The following is a 23,571-nucleotide window of genomic DNA, read 5'->3' as shown; positions in this document are numbered from 1 at the left end:
AAACAAGAGAGTGGTAAATTAGTTCAAGCACCAAAACAGAAAAGCTAAAAATTATTTTGACGTTTAATTAATTTCCTTTTAATTCATCCCCTTTATCTCCCTCACAAACACATATTCAATAGAAATTCAGTGAAAACAACTCAAGTAAGGAAAAAAAAATATTTCACCCTTCTGACTACATGTAGAGTAGAAGAAGACAGAGAGAAGACTAATCAGAGGCCAAATTAGAACACGAGTGTGGTTTCCACTGCTTCTTTGTCAAACTGCAACCTGTGAAGTTACATACATCATTCTACTTTTACTGGGAGACATCTGGCTAAAAGCCATAACAGGAAATTTTAACTGCTGACACATTTATTACTGTAACAATAACACACTCTCTATTTTATTTTTGCTTTTCTAGAAATAAAGATAACAGCATAATTAAACTTATTTTCTTTAAATTCAAAAAGAATAATCCCACATGCTTATCATGCTGCTGTAACAAACAAAACAAAATAACACCCCAAAATAACAACCAAAAAAACCTCAACCAAACCATTCTTTGCTGTCACATTTTATGGAGTTCTCAAAGCTTTTGTAAAGCAGGTCACACCCTTCTCTGGTGGGAACACCAGGGCAGTGTTAACCCAGTATCCAAAACTGACATTATACACAGCCCAGTGACCTGCCCACCGAGCCTGAAACATGGAAAGAGGAAAAGTGGGGATAACAACATGCACAGCCAAAAGAATGCATCAAGCAATCACAGCCTAGGAAGACAGAAGGGTTTTTGCAGGTAACAGACTATTGACTTTATAAGTGCAGCTTTTAAAATGCAGCTTTTGGATTAACGACTCGGTTATTTTCAAAATCTAAAGAAAGAGCTTGATTAAAGTAAACCCCTGAGAACTAAAATAATCTATTAAATATATAAAATCAATCAATGTATATGAAAACTTAATTTGCAATGGCAAACAGGAACAGTCTACATAAGTCACTCTTTTCTCTGTTTCTAATGCAACTCCTTCAACTGTATCCAAGTCAGTCCTCCAAGAGAGTTTGGAAATAGATTTTTTTCCATAGCTGCTTTATTTCTTAACCACAGCACTCACAAGTAACATAAATCACAGTAGCCTCAAGACATTAATTTATGAAAAGCTACAACTACTTCTAGCCACAAACATAAACTGATGTTTACCTATAGCAAGCATGTAATCTAACACAATCAAATAACAAGAACAAAAGCATTAGACACAACTAACATATTCTGGCAGAAGTACTTAGGAATTAAATGAGTTACGTTTACATCTGATAGAATCCGCCTGCTGCACCAAATCCCGAGAAATTTCTTCAAAATTACACTTTTACAACTTTTAAAACTTTGTTTTTTGGTCTACCTTCCTCACCATCAAAAATATAGCAGCATCTAGGCTTGGAATCTGCACTCTCTTCACCCTCAAAATGCTGGGAGACAAGTTTATTTACAGAGAACTCCAAGTTTACAAAAGAGAGGCTCAGCCACTCAAAACAGTGCTAACATCTTGAGGAAGAACAAAACCTTGTCTAGTAGCACAGAATTTTTGAGAGACCTTTTAAAAGCACTGGAAAGAATTCAGTGAGGATGCAGAGTGTTTTTAAATGCAGATTCTAACTTTTTCCATTACATTAATAAAGTCATAAAGCCAAGAGATATGCACAGAGGTTTTCAGTAGATCTGTGATTCACAGGATTGATATAAGGTGAAAAAATGAATACATAAAACAAACTACTATTGCTTGCAATGGTATTCACAAACTACTCTCCTTTCTGACTTCCTATTCCTAGATTTTCCTTCAATCATGAAGTCTATCAGTTTTTAAATAAAAATGAAATTCAGTAATTCCAGTAGTCAGTACATTAAGAAAAATATATACAAAAAGGCCTGCATTACAAACAAAACATGGACCACAGTTTGTGTGCTGTGAACTTCTAATTCTTGTTCTCATTTATATTGCTCCTGAGCTCACTGTGTGAGTCAGCTTAAGTGCTGCTCTGTGAGCTGCAGCTCACACAATTTCCTGAGCATCCTGAGGACAGCAATATAACTAACAGCAACTAACATTCATAGCATCAATTTTTCTTTATTCCCATATAAATTAAACAAAATGCTTTACTGCACAGAACCACTGTCAACACTAATAACCACTTCACCATACAAAAATAGTTATTTGTTAAGTAAAGCCAGGCTTACACAGTTCTTCAAAAGCTTTACCTAGCATTTATACCATATTTCCTATTTTTTACCTGCCTTACAACCAACCAATAAAAGAAAACCAGACAATTTCATGTTCCATTATGCTAAAGGTCCTCTTTACCAAAAAACTCACATCTCAAAACACAAACTCATTTTTAGTAGACCTATTGCAAGATACTAAAAAACTGCAAAATGCAGAGCACAAATTTGTTCAATTATTAATTACAAGTCCACCAAGAATATTCTTGAGAAATTAGTTTTTAAATGCAGGAACTTGAAATTAGTTTGAAGTCTAAGTCTACTAAAATAGTCACAAACAATTACATTGATAAAGATTTAAAAAACGGCGTTCAAGGTGTACATTTCAGTTCTTCACATCACAACAGTACGACTTTCTAGAACAAGCCTCCACAAAAATTAACTCAATCTTCTTTCTCCTTCCACCTTAAGTAAAGAAGAAAAGGCAAAACCTCCAGTGCTGTAACAAGATCTGCAGCATTTGACCACACAGATACTATGACACAGATTTCCCCCTCAACTTTCCAGAGTTTAAAGCAGAATACTAGAATGGTTATTGGCTAATTCTGTAAATCCATAATTCTTTATGGAAAGATATCTGCATCTTAAAGAAATACTTAAAGAAGCAGTATCATATGGAGTAAGCTACTTCAGTATGTACAAATTTATTAAGGAGTGAACCTTTCTAAGGTATTTCTTTTAAAGACTAGCTATCCCCAATCTGGCATAAGAACTAGTCCTCAATTTACAATGATTCTTTTTAATTAGCATCAAGTAGACTCAAAATGAAGTGAGGACTTGAACATTTATCAACTTCTGCATTTCATTAGTAAAACATACCAAGAGAGAGTCTAACATTGCTCTAAATTTCATGGCCGTAAAGAAAGTATTAGCAGGAGAATTTTCAGCGACTGAGACCTCTATGAAAGAAAGAATTTCTTATCTGTATAACACTACAGCATTTAACACATTATATTTTTCATCTTAAAAATAATTTTTTCTTTCCTTTTAACATTTTAGAAAATGTGTATTTAGTCTAAGAATTTGATCCATTGAAACATTTTCCTTTAAATTGTAATATGCAAATCAAAACAGAAGTGCAAACAGCTACAACTGACATACAGGGAAAAAATTACACGGATGTCAAAAAAGCACATAATCAAAACCAGCACATAATCAAAAACAACCACAATAACAAATTTATTCCTACCAGAATTCAGACTTTTTTCACAGTTAGCCGTGCAATACAGTTAAATCTTGCAAACTCACTCAGGCACAGAACTACTGGGTTGAAGCTGCCCTTTTAGGGATAACCTCAAAGCAAAACATAACTTTTTGTATCCAATAAACAACCTATAAAGTCTAACACCAGCACAGAGAAAATTGGTAGGAGCTTCACAGGCTGGAAAACTACAGCCTGGAATTGGAAAACATGAAAAATGTTATATATCAACAAAAAAGTAAGAACAGTTTACACAGAGGAAAGTAAGGCTTCCCTTATCTGGTGGAGTTCTTCAAGGAGTCGTTAAGTGTAGGTGAATAAAGATCCATGTAAAAGTCATCTTTGACTTAAAATATAATTTCAACAAGATATCTCACCTCGAAGCTGAAAGCTCTGAAGGAAACTAGAGTTACCACAGCCTAACAAGGGAAGGTATTCACATGGATAAATAAGTAAGTCAAAAGATATAAAATGGAGAAAAAGAGTTCTCTGCACTGAGAATCCCAGAATTACCTGTATTAAAAACCACTGCTCAGCACTCTTGAGAAGAGATCTAACAAGGGAATTAATAGTGACGTAAAGTTAAATGTTAATAAGGATTTATTTAAGTATAAAGAACAAAAGACAAATACAAATATTAGCATTCACAATAATGAATCATAATGAATACTTTTACCAGCACAATAAAACGACCCGTGAAATTTAATCTACACAAATGGCTGCACATAGGGACAAACAATACTAATTTAATGTACACAAAAAACCTGTCTGAATTGGTCTGGTTAGGAGGGAGATACTGGACTTGCAATAAACAGTTCTATAAAACATCAATTCAGTGTTCAGAAACCATCTTAAAAAATTCAAAAACCCTGCCCCAAAAACACAAACTGAAAATACTGTGATATGGGAGTTATCAGAAGAGAATACAGAAGAGACACATCTATGGCATTACTTTGTGATTTTTAAGTCTATAATGCTCCTGCATTTTTAATACTGACTGCTGTTCCGTCTTCTCATTTCTCACCCAAATATCAGAAAAAGCACAGAAATTACACGGAGAACAGCAGCAGAGTTTTAAGGCACAGAATGGTAACAAGAACAACTGCACATTAGGACTTCTCAGCTTAGAGGGAAGAAAAGTGCAAAAGATCCCTATAGTCATAAGTATTAATAAAGAGAAAACAACTGCTGACAGTAACAGACAAATTCAGAGGCATTAAATAAAATTGTTAGATTGAAGGTGTGGGAACAGAAAAAAAAAACACAAATGGGAGATCTGCACAACCCATTAAAAAATTACAACATTTAATTTCTCAATTATGTTGTAGATGTAGGCATGGCAAACTTAAGCAAGTTTAAAAATAAGTCTATGCAGGAATTTCATGAAGAGCTTTTAAAAACAGAGTTAACACTTCTGGCTCAGGAAAACTGCAACATGAAGATGAATAGAAACTGGCAGAACAGACCACAGCATACTGTCATTGCCCTGCTCTTACACATTTCTGGTATCTGCAGTAAGTGAAAGCCAGACCCAGGACAAGTAAAACGGACTTTTGCCACAACTGCAGTACAGCTGCTCTTCTGTTCTCAAATACTTAATTTCAAGAGACAAAATCTCCATCAACATTTAAAAGTGCTATGCACACAAAACACGGGACAAATGGTGGAATGCACTCTGCTCTCTCACTTCACCAATCATGACTGAAAAAGAAGCACAAAAACCCCACAATGGTAAATGATGCTCTGCCAAGAGCAAAAAAAAACCCATTTTTTTAGGACCACATAGTGCATTCCCAGCTTCCCCAGCAGCTCTCACTGGGTACTAAACTGAAGTAGCAGCAGCCACTCTTCACAACTCTCACCAACTCCACCCTGTGTCAGTCAGTGCCAAGCTATCTTTTTCAACTCCCTTTAAAACTATCACTGTACACACCTATGTTTAGGTCTAGTTCTGTCTTTCCTGGCAGTGTGGCCAATATATTTAAGCAAACACACATGCCACCTCAGAAAATTCTGCCCATTAGTAGATGCTTCATTTGGTGAGCAGTTTTCTCTTTTGCAACTCAGAGCATCCTGTAGATAAATGTACAAAGCTGCAAGATCTTCACAGGAGGTCCCTGTTAAAAATTAATTTACAGCTACTGCAGCAGTTTTAAGGAATTATCACAGTTCAGATGATAAACAGAAATCCAGTGCTCAAATTCAGTGCTCATTACTCTCATCTCATTTAGTGAATACAAGGAGGTAGGGAAAGAAAGGTTACCTATACAGTCTAGATGGAATTAATGCAGAAAGAGATGAACTCAGATATTCATGGTATATAACTGCTACCTATTTACATGATACTAAGTACTAAGATATTGCTCTGAATCCTTCTAGTATTCTGGATTCCCAGAGGTCTTCAACCACCTCCTTTGCCTCTTCTGAAATATGTCCAGCTCATCTACAAAAAGAATCTCAAAGTAGTAAGAGAAAGGGTAACTTCATGTGACCACATGCATACCCTTTTTTTCTGCCCACTCCTATAAACATTAGAGTTGATGAGAACACTATCTTACTACAAAAATTTTAAATTCTTCATTCACACAATTATATTACTAAACCCACAATGGTATTGATACTATCCACATGTTCTAAGCTAAGGAAGCAGACAGTGTCTTGCATTAAAAGCTTAGTCGAAAAAATGGCAAGAAACAGCTGAAGAATTATCCTAATAAAGGCTCCAGATTCTATGGATTAGAATTATGACAGAACTTTGTGCCTTATCTCGCTTTCCCCTGGTAATGAGCAAATGCTCTGCAATCTTCTTGACGGTTGAGCTGAATAACCAAGAGAGACTGCAAGCGCACTAGGATGACAGTGGAGTGGGTTAGAGACCAATCTAAGCCTTGAATACATGAACTCAATTTCCTTTCTCAACAACAAGCTTCTCTGCTCTGCTGAACAGACCACCTCAAGAAGAGCCTGACTGATGGAAAATATTTAGCTGTCTAACTAAAAAGTTTTCCTCCAAAGCAGAGCAGGATAAGGATTTCTCAATGAAATACATAAAGAGCAAAAACAAACAAACAAAACCTTTCTACCAACACTACTAAAAAGCCCAATAACTCTTTTATTTTGTTCTGAGAAACAGAATAAACATTTTATCTGAAGATCTACAAACAAATCAGCTACTGTTCAGCATCACTATAGACATTTTGAATTGGACACTACATGAAGTTTTAATTAATAAAAGAGCCCTATAATAGAAAATAATATGCAGCCTTAATAAGAAGAATCTGAAAGCTTGACATGCCATTATTTCAACCAAAACAGACAGGAATGGAAAAGATTCTAATTCTTACCCTATTGAAATGTATGCAAGCTATGCATTTCACAAGAGTCACATTTCATTCATTAAAGTCTTCAGAACTAAAGAGACTACGACTCAACATCTACATGCTTTGAAAAATGAAACAAAATCTGAGGTGACATTACCACTATTTCATTGTCAAATGAATCATCTTTTTCAGAGATGAGAAAAAACTTAGAGATTATCCTATTTTAAAATATAAAGACTACTTGGAATTCTATCCTAAGAAATTAAGTAATTACTGTTAATGTAATTTCAGCAACAAAACTTCACATGAAAGTGTAAATGTCCATTACATAATTTGAGCTCAAACTTTACTTTTTTATAATGGAAAATTCTGCTATGTGTCTACAAGAAGTATTTTTTGGAAAAATCTTTTTCCATGCTATTTTTTGATTAGTCCATGAAACCTATGATTTTTACATGATTTGTGTGAACAAATGTCTATGTTTCACTTAAAGCACTTGCCAAAACATTTAATGCATATAAGTAACTCCATGTGTCAGCAGACCAGAAGAAATTTCTACAAAGTTAGGTGAATGCCAAGACAAACTCTTCAACAGTTGCTTTTTTAAAATCATGAAATATTTATTTTCCTCCAGCAGCCACACGTGTGCATGGAAATAACTAACAGGTAAGTGACAAAGAAATCTACACATGACAACTTACCAAAACTTTGTACTTAACTTTCACTCTTGACATGCAAGCCTTACCCAATCAATTCTAGTTATATAGCAAGGAGCTTTCCTTTGCATTCAACAATTTCCAATTCTATTATTAGAATTAAGAACTTCAACTACACAACTGTTCTAATATTTACAACGTATACTTCTAAATATTACAAGTTTATGGAGAAAATTCAAATAAAGTAGCAATCATACATTTTACTTATTTAAATATATAATTTTGTTTTATAATGCCATCCAACAAAGCACTCAGGTGATGTCAGCTATGTTGAGATGAGCAAAAAGTAAAACTGCCAAAAATATATATTTCAAAGATCTGTGGTCCATGAAAGTCACTGTAATAGGGTGCTCCATTTTCCACTGGTGTCAGCAAAAGGTCATAAAACATGTACCAAGGTGACCCATTCTGTGATTTCACTGCAAATGGGTTCCATATTGGTCCAACTTGACTCTGAAGATTTAGTGTCAAACTCTTTGGGCCATGCAGTGATAAAATCCATCACTTACTATGGACACCTATGCATCTTGCGCTCAAAACTTCTTGAGCTCAAGCTTCTACTATTTCAGGGAGAGTGAAAAAGAAGAGTGAAGAACTGAAATAGTTCCTTTTACCCTTGCACAAAATCTGTGAGTTTAACCTTCCGCTGTTGTCCAAGTACTCAGCTTGGTATTGTTTCCACATGTGTTGCCTCAAAAATAACTTTCTGGTGTTTGGGGTGTTTTTTACTGTTGCTGCTTGCTTTTTAATTTGTTTTGTGGGGTTTTTTAATCGTTTACTAAGTTCAAGGGATGGCACATGATCTATATCCAGCTCTGGCATACCCTAGTTAATCCCAGTTATCTGTGTTTCTGTGGGTCTTCCCCTCCTGAATAGCAGACCTCATCAAATAAGCTGACCAAGGAAAGGTGTAAGTTCAACACACACCTAGGAAGATTTACGTGAGATTGCCAAAATATCTGAAATAGCCCAAGTATTACATTTACACAAAAGTTCACCCAATAGACAGCTCCTCAAAACCAAGTAACACATAATGATTAATAATTTTTTGATTTTTCCAATAAATAACTATGTTATACAAAATCTGAAACTCCAGCATTTGTTCATATATCAAGTTTTATCCTTGCAGAAAAAAATATCAATGAAAATATATTGCTACAAGCTTTTCTAGACTTCTATTTTGGCAGGTAATAGCTCACAGTGGCTTTTACAAACAGTATTCAAAAAATGCTTAGAAGAACAGTACAGTCTGTCTCACATTTTGTTTTGTACAATTGGCATGCTTTATGCATTTTGATTCAAGAACTAGTAAAATGGCTCAGACATGAATCAAAATAACTGCTATTCAAGCACTACCTGAGTGTATTAATAGTTAATCCTTAAGTAAGATTACACATTAGGAGCATAGAACACATGTGACAGACTATATTAGTCTTTTAAATACTCTGTATTCTGGGAAATGAAAGAGTTGAAAGGCCTAGCTCTAAACACTACTAAGACTTCTGGAAAGATCAGTAGCTATAATCTGTCTCTTAAAATCAGTGTTTAAGAAGGTATTACATTACATCTTCCCATCATGAAATGGTAATTATAACAGAAAACTATAGGAAACATATACAGCAATACAGACACACATTTTTCCACACTGAAACAGAAAATACAGTCACAATTTCAAACACATCAGTGCAGTTTAGAATTATCTTTTAAACTTACTGTATTAGTTGAATCTTCTTGTAAAATTCTGTCATATAACTGGATAGCATCATCATACCTGTACAAAGAAATTACTCACATTTATTTCTGCTAAGACAGAACTTCTGAATTTTTGACTCTCCTTGCAATAGCTAATAACCCTCCTGCATTTTTTAATACTGAAATATTATATATAATATAATATACATATAGTAAGCAAACTATATTTATACAAAATTCCTCTGAGAGTGGTAATTATAAACAGCAGTATTTTTTTGTCACCAATTAAGAAAAACACATGGAAATTGCTTCATGAAATACCATTTCAGCAGCAACTTGTATATTTTACAGCCAGCATCTCATTCTCCTGCCTGTTCTCTTTGTCTACCCAATAGGTTCAGCCATCACATCCCTACTCCCCCTTTTCACATCTCCCAAGAAACAGAAACTCCAAGACTTGAAAAGCCATCCAAAATAATGACATTCCACTTCACTGTTGTAACTTAATGTAAAGTTCCTTCTGTTGTGACTTAAAAAAGTATAAGTAGCTGCATACCAGAAACTGGAAATATTCCTATAGGAGTCTAACACAGATTATAACATAAATCTTCACAGAAAATGTTTTCCACCATTTCCAACTTTTTTTGTTTGTTTATCAATTAATTCTGTTATCTGAAGTGTGCTTGAAACAGGTTACTTCAGGTGCTATGAGCACTCCAAACCTTCAAACCTTCTGGGAAACAGCTCTGTGTGTTCAATTAGTTGTGTACATGGCCCCAGCAAATGAAATAATTCAATTCAAAACCACATTTCACTACACAGCTGTTGGGATATTGCCACAGAACTAGGGCATACATTGTGTCTTCATGTGTAGTTTGACAAGCAGCTTGTCAGATACTACTGATTGACTTCTGATGCTCCACATTCCTTAGACATCACCTTAGACACTCATTTACATACTTCCACTGCTCCATAAGCACTGCTGACACCAGCATAGCTCAGCTGTCCACCCCAGCTACCCTAAGGTGTAGAAACTACTTGTAGAAACAAGGCAGAAAGGAAGCACAAAAGCAGAAATGAGCAGAAGGCAACTGCTACAGACCTGAGCAGACATGCTGTAAAATGCTGTATTTGTGTTCTCTGTTAGTTGCTGCTTTGTCAAATGCATTTTAGAAGGCTGAATCTGATGGCCATTATCCCAGCTTCACATGGTAAAGTTCCAGAAAATTATTCTTTCTTTTAGCAGGTGTCTACAGGAATGTCTCAGTCTATGGGGATGTTCTTCACTGTTTCCTCTTCCTGTCCAGGAAAGCAGGATCCTCCCTAGATCCTACAAGTCACTTGGAATTTAATAAGTAGTTCACTTCAGCTGAAGTTAAACATGATGCCTGCAGCCTAAATCTTCCTGGATTTCTCTTTTAGTTGGGGGAGACAGACACGCTCCTCTGGGGCAAGGCTTAGAGAACCTGCAGATGGGATCCTGTTCAAAACAAGCCCAAGTTGAAACCTATTTCTGCTCTGACTTCTAGAGAAAACCTATGGACATGAAACTTTTGGTTTTGTTACTTTCTCTGCTCCTTGATACTCTCATGTTTGTGCAGCAGTTGTCTCCCACAAAGATCAGGTCCCATGCAGTAACATCTTTAATGCAGACACATAAACCTAAAGGGAATTATGACCCATTGTACTTCTGAATAGGTTTTGGGAAGGGGGAAATTCTCTGTCTTCCTACCCTATATAAAATAACGACAAGAGAGCTTAGTTTAATGGAAATTCTTCAAAAATACACACCTTATATACAGTGAGTGTGAAACAGAGCATCTGGCTGCCCTGAGACAGCTCCTGAGAATGGAGTCTATTTATTCATTCTCGTTGATCCAAGCAATGGACACTTATCAGTGCTTCATATCAAATACCATTTTCAAAGCTAATTTTGCAAGAATGTAATGGATGAAGAACATATGCTAAATAAACATCTTTTAAAAAAGCATTTAGGCTGTACTTCCAATTCCTTTTTATCAAGATGGCCCAAAGGCTCCAAACTCACCAACTCAGTGCAAAATGTGGCATGGAACAGATTTCCTATCATTCAAATGCACTGGAAGTCATTCTTAACACCCAAGACAATTCCTATAGAACAGAATGTTGACAACAAAGATGTATCCAAGGAGAAATGTGTACAATAAAGTTAGTCCTCAGGTCCTGAGGTTATTCATTTGGAAAGTTGCAAAGTTTTGATCTGTTCATTATTTTAGTAATTTCTGCTGAACTTAGTATGTTATAATCCTTTGACATTTTGATGTTTCAAAAAGGTCAGTCTGATGTTTATGTTCAGGCATTCTATTCCATTTGGTTTTTTATTTGTTTCTATAACAAACTCTATAGATTTAAGCCTTTTTAATTTCATTTACCTACACTCAGGAAACAAGGGTAAAGATCTGCACCCTGCAGTAATAAGGAGTACAGAAGAACAATTAAAGCAAAAAAACAGCTGGCACTAGTTTTCATATGCTGCCATAGCTCTCTGAGATGAAACCTAGGCCTTACAGAATTTGCCAAAAAACTCTGCATTGTTCTACTTTATAATGGCTTATGCTGTGAATTAAGAGATCCTTCTGATGTATGATATCTGATTGGAAGACTGCAAAAATGAAATACTGCACAGTACCTGCAAAAATGCAATACAGATGTCTAAAAATCTTAATATGATCATGGACAATGTTATTTCCTATAAAGAAACTGCCCGGCATTATTTTATCACTTGCAATGGCTGAATGCTTTTTAAAGAAAGAGCAAAGATTTTTTTCAGACAGAAAGTACATTTCTGTTTTAATTCAGGCTTTACCTTTCCATGGCTTCAAATCTCATCCCAGTTAATCGTTTAACTCTGTGGCTCCCAGGAAACTGCCGTCTCAACTCCTGAAGACAAAACTATACAAAGAACCAAAAATACTATTGTGAATATAATTATCTTCACAGAAGCTAGAAGAAAAAAAAAACAGAAAAAAAAGGCCTTCACTCATAATTCAACTACCTGACATACCAGTTCTGAGTAAAAGTAATTACCAATTTTTGAAACAAGCAATAAAAGGCATTGACAAAGAGAAGGTTGGAAACTGAAATTCTGTCTGTTAGATGACTGATTTTAAGAAGTATCTTCCATACAGGGCATTAGATTGTCAGGCCCCCTTGGAAATAGTTATTTGCCCAGAAAATTACACTCACCAATTAAACAGCACTGACACTCTTAAAACTTGAATTCTATTTAGTTGTCCCACAGTCACACAAGGCAGTAAAAAAAACAAAGACAGTGAGAGCTTAAGTGATACTTCTTTAATAAATGGATATTTCACAATGGAACAAACTATGCTAATACAATGCTCTGTGTTTATTTTTAAAATAAAACCTTGCAATCCAAAGAAAATGTTTGCCACTGGCTTGGGTACAGCCTGCTGGCAGAAGAGGCATAATTTTTAACTCCTGAAATCAATGAGACACCTGGGCTGGATAAAAGGAATTCATCATAGACAGATTTTTCTGGATTAGCAGAGGACGTTTGGAAGAGGGAGTGAGTCACAACTTCCCCACAGCAAGCTAACTCACAACCATATCATGGATGTGGCTAAGTAGCATTGTGAAGTTCCTAGCTGACTCATGACAGTGGGAGGCAGGACAGTCCATAGGCTCTCAGAACAGACCAGTGGTGTGCATCACATTAAAAGCTTCAGACTGAATTCTCTTCCAGGCACTTATTTGTGCAACTCAACTTAGAAACTTGTTCTTCAGATATAAGGTTCTAGCAGAGGCCTATCTACATAATCTGTTCCATCTCATCAAATCCACTGGTCAAAGGACAAAGTACAGATCAGTAACAATTAGTAGGATCCCTTTGTGTTTCTGTAGATAAACAGGTTGCTAAAGCACATCCAAGAGGAATATTCATATCTCTCCCAGATGCTAAGAAATAGAAGAGAGAAAAGCAACAGTGACCAAAGTTGTGATGCTTAGCCTCAAGCAAGAACAGACTATTTTCATCACAATCAACTTAATTTGTGATGAACCAAGATCCTTACAATGCGATTTCACATTGAAAGGCTCAGGTTTAGCACAGGAATTGCTTACTGGCACTTTGAGTGATGCCTAGGAGAACTGCTGTTGCTCTAGTCATAAAAAACTACATGCACTTATCAGCATGTTACATGGTGACTGAACTAATCTCTGACCATTCTAAAGAGACAGGAAAATTTACATAAAACTCCAGAAAAGTAGACTCATTCCAGCTTTTAGAACCCAGACAACCTTGTAGACTTTGAAAAGAACTTTTGCATACAATAAATACTGTGGTCTAGTGATCAGAGAACCCTGAAGGACTGTGATTTTTAGAAACACATGTACTATTTTTCTCAAAAATAACAGTACAAATTAAAAAAAATGTAGTATTTACAACACTAAAGTCCACCATCTGTAGATGGACTTTAAAAAATTCTCATTGACAATATCAAAGTAGTGCTCAAGTGCAGGATTAATGCAAGAAGAGAACTGTTCACATTAGATCTCACTACACAACCATTACTGAACTGAACACCGCAGTCCAGGGGCCAAAATAAACTCCTGTAGATTAAGCTATCAGACACAGTAAAGTGACAGGAAAAGTTGTAGGAAAGTCATGAAGAACTCACTGTAACACTGATAAAACCAAAGGCATATTAATAGACTATACCAGCTAGATCTTCAAAATGTTCTGGACTCAGCAGCACTGAATGTCCTCTTTTTAAAATGGGACTTGTAATTCCCATAATAATTTATTTTATTGAGGACTGGTTTTGCATCATGTCAGTAATGTACTTGTGACATTCTCTCAGAATTTTCTCAGTTACAATGGCAAACACAATTTGCATGTGAAACTTCAACTCACACTTCATTTGCTTTCTAGCTTTTTAAACATCAGTCAGAGGCAGAGAAATGTAAACCTGGACTTCAGCAGGTAAAACACTGGTAATGCAAGTGCTGCCAACAATAGGTGATTGCACTAAACCACCTGTGTGAACCAACTGGCTGGCTGCAGCAGGGGCTGCATTACACATGGGTTTTTGGTGCCGGATAAAAAGGACAAAGTAATAATTAAAGAAAGCAAAAGAAAATATGAAAGTCAGAGAAATTACTCTGAAAACAACCTCAGCTTCTCATTTGGAGTAGATTGTACCTATCCCCCCCACAAGCAAAATGCATCCCAGCTGTCAAAATCTCACTGCTAAAAAAGCAGAAGAGCCAAAGCTATTTGTCTACTTTGGAGCTACAGGTCTAGTAAAATGCCACAGATGACGTTAACTTGTTCAAATTAACTACTTATTTATTATAAATCAATCAAATTTTTAAAAAATTAAATCCCTCTAAGTTTCCACCTGTGCTTTTAATCTTATTTCCAAGCTGTATACAAAGTGCTGCATTCTCTCATCTCAAGCAATATTCCTTAAAGTGCACAGACACTGAAATTTAAACTCCCTGCCAGGGTTAGTAAAAATAAAGAACGTTTCACAACTGATCTTTCAATACTGGCTCTGCCAACAATTTTGTGAAAGTCTTCTTTAAAAGACCCTGAAAATAAAGACCAAATTTGTTTTACATATAAATCAGGACACAGAAATGTATTTATTTAAACAGTAAGCCTATTTGTTTTTGTTTAAACAAACAGCTATACTACAACAGTACTTTCTTCTGAGGGACAAAGAGAGGGAAGTTCAGTGAGTTCACAAGTTCAAAGTCTTGTACTACATTTTCCAGTATATTCCATTTCAACATATGTGTATATACATATATGGCCAGATAACTCTGTCTAGTTCTGCCTACCTTCACACCCCTTCCATTAAGTTTTACCCAAATGACATCACACAAACCTCAAAGATTTTATGAGGTACTTTGTCATCTGACAGGGAACAAGGCACTGGAGGAACAGTTGCAGTGAAAGACCTGGAGCCCTGAAAAGGGCTTTTTCCTTAGAATAAGCTCAAGTTTGATGGCTTTCAGGGCACAAGGTAAGCCTCTGTTTTCTTCTGATTTTGGCTTCAAAGGGTCAGCTAAGCTGACTCAGTTGTTTTGTTTGTTTGTTCCAGTGGCTTTTTTTGTTTTTAATTTAACAAACAGGTTACAGTTCAAAATAAGTTAATTCTATCTCAATTGTTGTTTATATAATTCAAATAAATTTGCATACAAATTGACTCAAATATCCATTAACAATATATTTATCAACAACCACCAAATAACTTGGATTGCAGTGGACTTTTGGAGGTCACCTGCTCCAAATTCCCACTCAAAACAGAGCCAGTGTGTGCAGAGCCATATCCCAACCTATTTTTAAGCATTTCCAAAGGAGATTCCACAGCTTCAATGTGCCATTTTTATAAAGTATTCACTAATTTTTTCATAATACATAAGTGGAATTGCCTTTGTTACAGCTTATGTCCCACATTTGTCTTTTGTTTCACACCTATGAAAATATGCACCTACCTTCTTTATACCTTCCTTCCCATCAGTATTCAAAAATCCCTTCTTGGCTCTCCTAAGATTTAACACGGATCTCCCAGCCTTTCCTTACACATCATGCAGTCCAGCTCCTTATTAATCTTGAAGACCTGCTCCAACATGTCAGTGACTTTCTTTCAGGGTAGCCAACATGACATATAATATATGTAAGATGGGTCATTTTACCTCAAAACATTCAGAAAACCAATATAATTTGAGAGGTTTTCAATAAACAAACACTCTCTGTACAATATGGCAACTTCAATATTATTCTTGACCTTCAGCCCATACCAGAGTAGCTGTAAATATTTTCATGGCTATTGGAAGAGATGTGATCTGTCTAAACAAAAGTTACGCCTTAGAGGAGGTAGGTGGTGGCAAGTTCTTCATAGCTGTGCATTTCTTGACAGATATTCTTTCTACCAGTCCCAGCTATGGAGTTCAAAATATGCTTCCAAAATAACTTCCAAAAAACTATCTGGAAGAGACACCCAGGATGAATACACAACAGCGTGAAAGGAAAGTCAGCTTGAAAACTTACCAGCGCCAAATCATCTCGACTGCAGTCCAGGGCAGCAATCATCACCTGTTCATAAATTATCCAAACTGGACACAAAGAGACAATAAATGCAGATAATTGGTTTGGGGCTTGTTTAAAATAATAGGAAGCACCTATCACGTAAACAGGATTAATTAATTCTGTCTGTATATTTTTCCCCTTCTACTCCCACAAATCATGGCTGAAACATGAACAAATTAAGAAACTACTGGAATTAATCAACAACTTATTTAAGCAATTTAGCACTTTCAGTGCCAAAGTACTTTCTGACATCTTGAAAGGCAAAAAAGCTCTAATTCTCTATTTTTCCCAACATCATAACTGCCACGTTCTAGACAGATCCCTGTGAGGACTTGCTTCAATTTCTGTCATGTGCTGAAGAACAGAAAATCATGCAAATAATATCTCTGTAACAGTTTCAAATGAAGTTTTCACATTGCAGTCTAAATACTAATATAGCAAGCTAACAGTTCTATCATGTAATTTTTAAGGCTGTTTTCACTGCAGCCCACATTTGGGAAAGAAATAAGCTCTTGGAATTCTGGAAACCTATTAGACTAAGAAAGCAATATATACTTCATCAACATCAGCACATACTGGAATACAATATAAAGGCTGTTAACTAAAGTACAGACTGAAAAAACAAAACCAAAACAGACAAGGGAACTTTTAAAATAATGATTGCTTACTTACTGTCATCTCCAAGTTTAGATGCATATTCATTAATTAACTCTTCCCCAACATCCACTATCTGTTCACTGTTTCGGTAGTTTTCTTCCCTCCATTTCCTCATTTTATCACGCATATCTGTGGGCAAAGGGGAGGAAAAAAACCTGAGATTTTCAGATAGCAATGGCATTTGAATATGCATATAATAGATAAGACACACCTGAAGAACGGGATTAAAGAGCAACAGAGCTAAGAAAGTGACTTCTACTAAAATTAAGTACTTCTACTAAATTAGAGAACAGATCTCTGAAACCTTATTACCCAAACTGTGCTCATGCTCTAACATTATCAATTCAACTTCTAAGTTAGCAGTCTCTCAGGACAATAATACATGAAGTAAAAAAATATACCTATTTATACAATAAATAATAAAATGTATCCATTGTTAGGTAAAATAGGCTACAAGAGATTTCTCCTGAGTAGTTTCACCCATTTACAAAAAACACTAAAATTGCATTTCTGCTACAGGTGAATAAATTTTCACTTGAAATTTTAGAAAAAACATTAGAACTTCCATTCCGAAAGGAATCTACACATTCCCAGAGAAAGGAGCTCCAATAAAGGTACACATGGATGTGAAAGCTTTCTACATGGGGGAAGTGTCCAAAGGTATAAAAGAACATCACTGTTTACCCAGGCAAGACAGAAATGACAGTTTATTTTATAATTAGGATTTTTGTTTCAAGAGCACATTTAAGATCTCCAAGAAAGCAGGCATATTCATCAAGTCAGCTAGAGAATGCTACCTTGCCTGAGCTTTATTTATCCTCTAAACCAGGAAATTGTTAAGAATGTGATTTTATACACATATATACATTTATCTAAGTATAGCTGTTCTATACACAAGAACGAATTTTAAGAAAACTTAAGGCAAACAGTTTTCATTACTAGATAGTGGCTTTACTAATAAGAAAGTACAAGGATAACTCTTGCTAGTATTTCTTAAAACTTTACAACATCTGGAAAAGCAAATACAACGATAGAACTAAACACTGTCAGTTTTTCTTGCACTTCAAAACATAGAGTTAATGTAAATGACAGTTAAAAATTAAGCACTAAAAGTTGTTCCATCTACCTGAAGTGATCTCGGATCGCTTATAAGACTCTTATTGTGCTACATTTTGTGTTTTGAAATTCAACCAAAACCACCACAGGGTTACATTTCATATGCATGGGCAAAGTTAAATGGTTCTAGACATATGATGGTCCCTGGAAATTCAACGTTAGACGGCAAGAATGTGAGTGAACACAAACATTCACAAAAGCTGACAAGCTAAACGCCTAAAAATAAATAAGCTGTCTGATTTCCACCCACTCATTTACTTGGAAATTATCAATGCCTTCATTCCAGTGTGATTCCAAATGGAATAGTGTCTGAATTATGTATTAACAGAAGGTACATCTACCATTCATCACACAAGTCCAACATTTACAGCAATGGAAACAAACTTCTAGCATAAAGAATAGAACATCAGCTGATGAATGAAACATTTATTGATTTTAGAAATACCGAATTTTATGTAAAAGGTAGAAGAAAGAAAACACTAAGAACTGCAGTAAAATTATACAAGTCTTTTTACAATGTTGTCAAACAATGAATTTTTTACTAAAAAGTCTATCAAAATAGTCAGGCAATAATAGTTTGAGTCTCGGAGACATAATACAAGGCTGGGGAGACACAATTACAGATTTTAGAAGAAAAAAGCAAGTAAGGTAAGGAAATGCCAAAAGTTTAATTAGAACTTTTACTGTCACATACAGACTGGTGCTGAGCAATTGATACATTTGTTTTAGATTTGGGTTTTTCTAAATTGGCACCCATGGCATGTGTAAATCAAAATGTTAGAAAGGAGACACTTGGGACAATGTTTACTTTTGCCCAAAACCACGGAAGCTAAGAGACACAACCTGTGTTTAATTTTTGGGCCCAGTAAGGTCTCAGTTCATTTGGCCTGAACAACCAGATATGAAGAAATACTCCTATAATTACCAACACTTTCACTGATTAATTGCATCACAGTTTTCAAGTCCCTGAGATCTAAAAGCACGTGATGAAATGAAGGAAATTTTCTCTTTGGGGCAGACACAAAATGCCAGAATGTCACCTTGGCATATTGCTGCTACCACAGCAGTCACTCAGGGACCCCACAGCCATTACATTTCCAGAGCTCATTTGTATATTGATATCTCTGTTACAGACACCAAATCTTCACGCACAGCCCACCTCTGCGCACTCTCATCTGGCAGGTGCAGGCAGAGGCAGAGGTGTCACGCTGGGGGCTGCAGATGCTGCCTCTAACCCTGGCAACTCTGCAGTCAAAAGGGCTCCAATTAAAAAAAAAAAACAACCAAAAAACAGCAGATCACCTTTGCCTGCTGTAATCCCATAAATCTATATATAAAATCCAGAGTAAACTGATCTGGCCCTTTGATTACAACTGAAAATTAGGAATAGCTAAAAGAGAGCAAAGACAGCACAGAAAAAAACTGTATCAGAAACAGCTAACTGCACATAGATTATTACAAAGATGAAATACTAGATGTTTCCTATTTCCTAGAGACTTGCCATACATACTGAATATGAATTTATTTTCTAAGTCATAGAAGGGGAGTTTGTCACCTAACATTAAAGACAGAAGTGCTTGATTTTTAAATTAATTTGGAATTTTGTTTTTGTACATAATGTGTTCCGAGATACACACATTTGCAAGAAATACACACGCTGGTAAACGTCATCTTATAAAGCATTTTATGATATTTTCAAAAATGACAAAGAGTTCCTTGAAAAAAGTCTCACAAGAACACGATAATGAAAACTTTTAAAGTGCCACTATTGAAGGAGTGTAATTTTTAATACAGAAAATAGCAGTACTAATTTAATGTTACAGAGAACTTAAGCAAGAGGCATTCAGAGCCAATAAAAATCTAAAAAAAATACTTCATTTTTTCAATTTATATAAAAAGAAAGCTAGTTTAAAGAATACGCCATTCCTTTCTCTTTTTCATTTTGATAACCACTTAAGAGAATCATTGACTGAAAGAAGAGTTGCCGTGACAGCACTCAAAGATCCCCAAAAAGCTCAGCAGTGACAGCTGAAAGGCACTGCTTCCCTTTAGCAGGGTGTGATGTGTTTAACACCATTATGTTGCTGTGCAAGGTTAAGAAAAGAAAACCTGGCTCATTCTGTCCAATTATGACAATTTGTCAGATGCATTTTCTGTGAAAGTCAATTATTATTTCAATAGTTCTTGAACTGCTGCCTCTTTGCAGATTGTGCTAAATTTTACACTTGTGTTCTCCAAAACCTGCTCTTCAAATGAAGTTACACAAGTGTTTGCTTTTTTAAATATTTCCACTCATGGGACAAATTCATCTTTAATGTATCACTGACAATATGATAAATATTTATTCTAAGAAGTTCTACATAGCTTAAGAAAGTCCTAGTAAGAGGCTACACATCACCAGGTACCAAGTGATGTGCAAACCTATTACATCATGCCCCTTGGCTACACCCACAGTTTTTGGTTTCCTGTCACTCCACAGAGTTTCTAATTCTTTTATTCATGAAGGAACCAGGAAATACACCACTTTCCCTAGAATAATTAGAAAAAGTATTAAAAAAATAAAAAATAAAAAAGCAACACATCAGCTTTGTCTCAAGTAAATAAGCTTTACTGTAAAATATATGTTACATAACAACATATAAGCTTCTCTTTCAATGCCACAGTACTCTGTGGTATTGGATCATGTAAGTCCATTGATCAAGACCATAAAGTTAAACAAGATGTTTTCCTGCTACACAGATTTCCAAATACACTTTAAAGCTTGAGATACACATGTCTTGTTTAGAAAGGCCTGGGTATATAAAGGACATATGAATCATACACCTAGTTTCACATAATTAGGCATTTTAGATAGATTCAAAATGAGCTACATAAAATTCCTAGAACTGTGTTCAAGTTGTTTGCTAGGAACTAGGTCACAACACTGCTGGGATCACCTCACCCATGAAAAACTACATTGCACTAGGATCTGTTAAAGCTCACACAGAGCAATAGAGAAAAGTAAAATGAAAAAGGAGTCCTGCAAGTCCCTTGTACCAACACACACCAGCCTTTCATTTGGATGAACACTTGAAGAGATTGAGAAGTTGATATAATAAAACTCATAAGCTGGTCCTCTGAAATTTCTCATTCAACCCCACCCATACGCAAGACTCTACACCTAGCACCATGCCACAACTGCCAATGAGAATTCTTGGAAACAAAATGCGGAGGTTATTTCAAAGAGCAGGAAGCTCACCTCAGTATGAATTAGCCAAGTCTAGAAGCAGTAAGCTTGAACATCCTACACTTGGCCTCTACATTAGAGTATAAACATACACTCTGCCATACCCTGGGCCAAAACAAAACAATCTAGGGCTGAATGTACAGAGACATGTTCACATGTGTGTTACCCACCCTGTGAAAAAGCTCATTGCTCTTCTCCATCATTGACACGCAAGAGCAACCAGGGGAAAAAAAGAAAAACCAAAAAACAAAAAAAACCCACCAAAAAACAACAACAAAAAACCCAACCCCCCCTCCCAAAAAAAAACCAACCAAAAAAATACCAAAAAAACCCCCAAAAAACCCATCTGCTCAAGAATAATAAAAACTGGAATTTTTTTCAACACAAGGTGGTTTGGGGTAACTTCTGTGAAAATCCAACAGTAACACAAGTAATGATCTATGTGATCTCCACCCAAGCTGAGCTTCTCAAGTACTATATGTTCATTCAAGAGATAAAAGAATGGTCAATCAAGGTTTTCCCAATGTTCCTCCTGTTAGCTACAAAATCAAACCAAGCATTAATTCATGACTGGACAATTATTCTACTACTCAATTATTTCTTTACAGATTGTAAAGATGTACAGATCTGTACATTCAGCAGTATGTAAATGAGAACCCAAGATCACACAACTTCTCTCTGCATTATATTCTCTACACTATAATGTTTGCAGTGCATGGTACATAGCTAAAGACACCCCCTTTATGGCCAAAACTGTTACTATAAACTATTCATTTATTGTTGACAGGAGACTGGAAAGGGCTTGAGTGCTGTCTTGAGCTCACATGGTAATACTGCTTATGGAAAAATAACCACTGAAAATGTCAAGTAAAGCTCAGACAGTATTGCTATAGGAAAAATAAATCACCGTTAGGATCAAACAGATGTGAAAGCTGTAAAGACCTGAAGAGTGGGATTTGCAAAAACTTTGGTCACTTCAGACCTTCTTGAAGTTTGCATATAAATGCTTATGATCGAGCTTTACAAGAGTATCAACAAATTTTCAGTTCACCAAAAGACGAACCATGACGCAAACTGCTGACCCTGCCCAGAGACCATTTTTGCTGTAAGCGCTGTACCCAGGGGGCGAAGGCCGGCAAGCGGCCGTGCCCGGGAGGCGCGGGGGGGTCCCCGCCGAGCGGAGGCGAGGGGAGGCGGGCCCGCCGCGCACCGGGGCAGCACGGGACGCTCCGGCCCAGCGGCGCTCACCGTCCGGGGACCTGCGGGCACCGAGCAGCCGAGCGCGGATCGCCGCTTTGCCCACAGCCCGAGGAGCCGGGCGGCCGCCAGAACCGCCGCCCCTCGCTGCTGCTCCCCAGGCCTGGGTACGGCCGCCCAGCACCGGCCCGAGCCCGCCGCGCTCCGGGAGCGCCGCCCCCTCCCCGCGACCGGGGGCCGGTCGGGCCGGGCACAGCCCCTGCCCCGGGCGGGGACCGCCGGCTGCGCGGCGTTACCTTCCCAAGTCACGTCGTACATCTCCGACACCTTCGCCATCTTGGCGGCCGCGCCGTGACGCAGCGCGGTGACGGCCCCGGCCGTCATTGGCGGGAGGGCGGGAGCGGGGCCGGCGCGGCGGAGCGGAGCCCGGCAGTGGTGCGCGGCCGCCTGACGCCCGCAGCGCCCGCGCTGCCCGGCCGGGTGCGCGCGGGGCTCCTTCCATCCCCTCTGTCACCGTCGCGGCGGCCAGAGAGAGCCTCGCCCCGCTGGAGGGGAGCCCCCGAAGGGCCGAAGCTTCAGGCAGCCGCCGCCTGTCCCGCCGGGCCTTTGGGCTCTGTTAGTCCGTGCTCGAGTCGGGAGCGCGGTGACGGGGCCATGCGTGACCCCCAGTCCGCGGCGCTCCGTTCCTGTCTCGCCCGTAGACACCGGGGTTAAAACGTCAGAGCCCAAACTGCAGGTGGCACTCAGGGCTCTATGTTAATTCCCTGTGTTACAGTCCTTATAAACTGTCCAGGGCCCGTTCGCATGGCATGAGGTTTTACACCTTGATCACACGGCGGGCGCGGAGGTGCCCGGTGCGGTTTGGGTCCAGCATGAGAACTGCCAGTGTTTTTCCTGCCCCTGGCGTCCTGGTGAGGGGCATGAACCGTCAAGGGTGAACCATCGATTGCTCTGTGCGTGGCTTGACACTGGCCCATGGCCAGGCACCCACGAGAGTCGCTCGCTTACCCTCCCCTGCCACAGCTGGGTAGCAGAGAGGGGAGAAAAAAATTAACACAAGGTTCATGAGTGAGATAGGGACAGAAAGAAACAC

General features: G+C 37.5%; 1 protein-coding gene across 2 annotated transcripts in view; it reads right to left on the bottom strand.

Annotated features, from left to right (window-relative positions):
* The window catches only part of EMC2 (ER membrane protein complex subunit 2), a 35,853-nt gene extending 12,932 nt beyond the window's left edge, over window positions 1-22,921 (bottom strand). For both annotated transcript variants that reach the window (XM_064394730.1, XM_064394739.1), the window contains exons 1-5: window positions 22,775-22,921; window positions 16,955-17,068; window positions 16,244-16,308; window positions 12,029-12,114; window positions 9,205-9,262 (exon numbers count right to left, since the gene is read on the bottom strand). In XM_064394730.1, the coding sequence (XP_064250800.1) occupies window positions 9,205-9,262; window positions 12,029-12,114; window positions 16,244-16,308; window positions 16,955-17,068; window positions 22,775-22,862 (411 nt within the window). In that variant the 5' untranslated portion in view covers window positions 22,863-22,921. The remainder of the gene's footprint in view (window positions 1-9,204; window positions 9,263-12,028; window positions 12,115-16,243; window positions 16,309-16,954; window positions 17,069-22,774) is intronic.
* Window positions 22,922-23,571: the final 650 nt, after the last annotated feature.

The sequence above is a fragment of the Passer domesticus genome, chromosome 1, assembly GCF_036417665.1.
Source record: "Passer domesticus isolate bPasDom1 chromosome 1, bPasDom1.hap1, whole genome shotgun sequence".
Classification (NCBI taxonomy): domain Eukaryota; kingdom Metazoa; phylum Chordata; class Aves; order Passeriformes; family Passeridae; genus Passer; species Passer domesticus.
This window is presented reverse-complemented; position numbering and strand designations above follow the sequence as displayed.